Source organism: Frankliniella occidentalis, unplaced genomic scaffold (assembly GCF_000697945.3).
Source record: "Frankliniella occidentalis isolate FOCC.00 unplaced genomic scaffold, Focc_3.1 Scaffold358, whole genome shotgun sequence".
Taxonomy (NCBI): domain Eukaryota; kingdom Metazoa; phylum Arthropoda; class Insecta; order Thysanoptera; family Thripidae; genus Frankliniella; species Frankliniella occidentalis.
Window position 1 is genome coordinate 214,551 of NW_026267481.1, and position 2,256 is coordinate 216,806.

The 2,256-nt window shown below is 54.9% G+C and overlaps 1 protein-coding gene across 1 annotated transcript in view; it reads left to right on the plus strand.

Moving 5' to 3' along the window:
• LOC113215258 (uncharacterized) overlaps positions 1 to 1,708 on the plus strand; it is a 2,380-nt gene extending 672 nt beyond the window's left edge. The window contains exons 2-3 of the mRNA XM_052274233.1: positions 730 to 1,621; positions 1,704 to 1,708. Of these exons, the coding sequence (XP_052130193.1) occupies positions 730 to 1,621; positions 1,704 to 1,708 (897 nt within the window). The remainder of the gene's footprint in view (positions 1 to 729; positions 1,622 to 1,703) is intronic.
• The last annotated feature ends 548 nt before the right edge of the window (positions 1,709 to 2,256 follow it).

The following is a 2,256-nucleotide window of genomic DNA, read 5'->3' on the forward strand; positions in this document are numbered from 1 at the left end:
TCAAAAATTACACATAAAATTTATGAACTCTGTATTTGGACGCCTCCCGAGGGGCCTATGGGTGACGTGTTGGGCCCGGATTGTGCAAGGGTAAGTTTTGAGGTATGCTGAACACGATGGAAGTGGTCCCGACGACGTGCGACCTTTTTTTCTGTACTTACAGGCCGATTTAAGTGGTACCGTACTTTTTGCCCCTGAGAAGTAGGCAAACGCCTCTCAAGGCCATACGACGCGTGTCCCATCTTGGCAACATTTCTTAAAAGTGACCTTAGGACATGTAGAACTTAATTCCAAAAGGTCCACTCAGTAGAATGAAGTGCAAAGTTTTGCCCGATTTTGGACACTACTTCCCGGACTATATTGTAGACGGGCCAGGTAGCCTACGTGTTCTCGTCAGGCGGTCTGCCGGGGCGCGCGCGCCCGGCTCCGTGTTTTGCGCAGCCGGGGCTGCGTAAAGCCAGCTCAGGAGGGCTCCGTAAATCCATCAGCCGGTCAGGGCAGAGCCCAGCCAGTCCTCCTGCCATATTTCTCCAGATCGTCTCCGCGAGCCGTGCCCAGGCCAGGCTGCGTGTTTTGCGCAGGCCACAGCCTGGGAAAAACAACTTACCCAGTCTCCTTGCGAGAACACCCCTAAAGCCTGCGTTTCCACGTTTCCGCAGGATTCTTGAGTAAACGGCCAGACAACGCGCAAAAAGACGCAGGTTTTCCTGCGTAAATCAACTTTCGCAGAGAAGGCTGACTAAAAACGCTGACTACGACTTGACAGTGCGGGCAGACGCAGACTACATGATTGCGGCGACTGCAATAGACTGCGACAAGACGGAGCCGCATGTCACAGTTATCGCCCGTGACACTGACATCGTGGCCATATTGATTGCTAATGCCACAGATGACACGGGCATAACTGTGACAAAGCCCGGGACTCAGACCACGGCTGACGAGGTGTTCAACATTCGTGCCATCCGTCGACACCTCGCTAGGCAGGGCTTACTGGAGTGTGTGCTGTTCGGCCATGCCATGTCAGGGTGTGACACCACCTCTGCCATCCACATGAAAGGGAAGTTGACACTCTGGGACACCCTTAAGAAGAGCCAGGCCCTCAGGCGACTGGCAGAGCTGTTCAACGACCTTCATGTGGACCGAGGAGACATTGGAGAGGCAGGGGAGAAGATCATGATGTCGCTGTACCCCAGCGAGCGTGTCTCCTCCGGTCAGTGTGTGGTGCACACCATGGATGACCTGCGCGAAGTACTGTACCGCGAGCGGACAGAGAAGACAAAGCTGCCGGACTTGTCAACTCTTCCGTCCACGTCCGACGCGGCCGCTCAGCACTGCTACCGAGTGTACCTGCAGGTGCAGCAGTGGTTGGGGAATGACCTGGACCCGACTGCGTGGGGCTGGAGGGCAGAGAACGGCACACTCACGCCCATCCCCACCACAAAACCAGCGGTGCCACCCGAGCTACAGAAAAGACTGTCCTGCAAATGCTCGCCGCTGGGGTGTCGGGTTAGCTGCCCCTGCAGGAAGCGCGGGGACGTCTGTGGCCCCTGGTGTGCAAAGTGCAAGGGTGAGACTTGCACCAACACCATCGAGGGCCCGGAGGACTGGGGGACGCTCCTAGGTAAGCACATCACCAAGCGAAAATTTTGTATTTCCTTTCCTTTGATGTAAAACAACCTCAAGTTACTCCCTTATTGTTACAGACTGAGAAGTGTACCAGAAGAATCATTTCAAATCTAACGAAAAAATTGCCCGTCAGATGGGAAAAGGTATGACTGTTCATCAGTATAATCTTTCCATTTCCGCACAAGGTACACAAATTTACATGTAATTTTTGTTTTTAGCCATTGTTCTGTGTATACGTGATCAGTTTGCAACTCATGCCAACAATAGCATTTACTGACCGTCCACAGGTAAGACATCGGGATGACGGTATCTGATTCTCTACCATTCCAGAGCACATTATCACTGACAAGTTTTTTTTCCAGACCTCGGCCAGTTTGAACTTTGCGCGCCGCAACGGCGGGGTGCTTGAGAGAGGGCCGAGCAGTCGGTCCTCGTCGCTCGCGCGTGCTGGGGCCGTAGGGAGAGAGAGAGCGACGCGCTGCCTGCGCGCCTCCCGGATGCAACCGGCCGGGAGGAGTGGAGGGGGAAGCGGCCGAGCCGTGCCCGCAGCGGCCCGCAGCACAGAACACACAGAAGCAGAGGGTTTACTGGGATAGGCCGGCCCCGACGAATGCCGTACTGGAAGGGTCG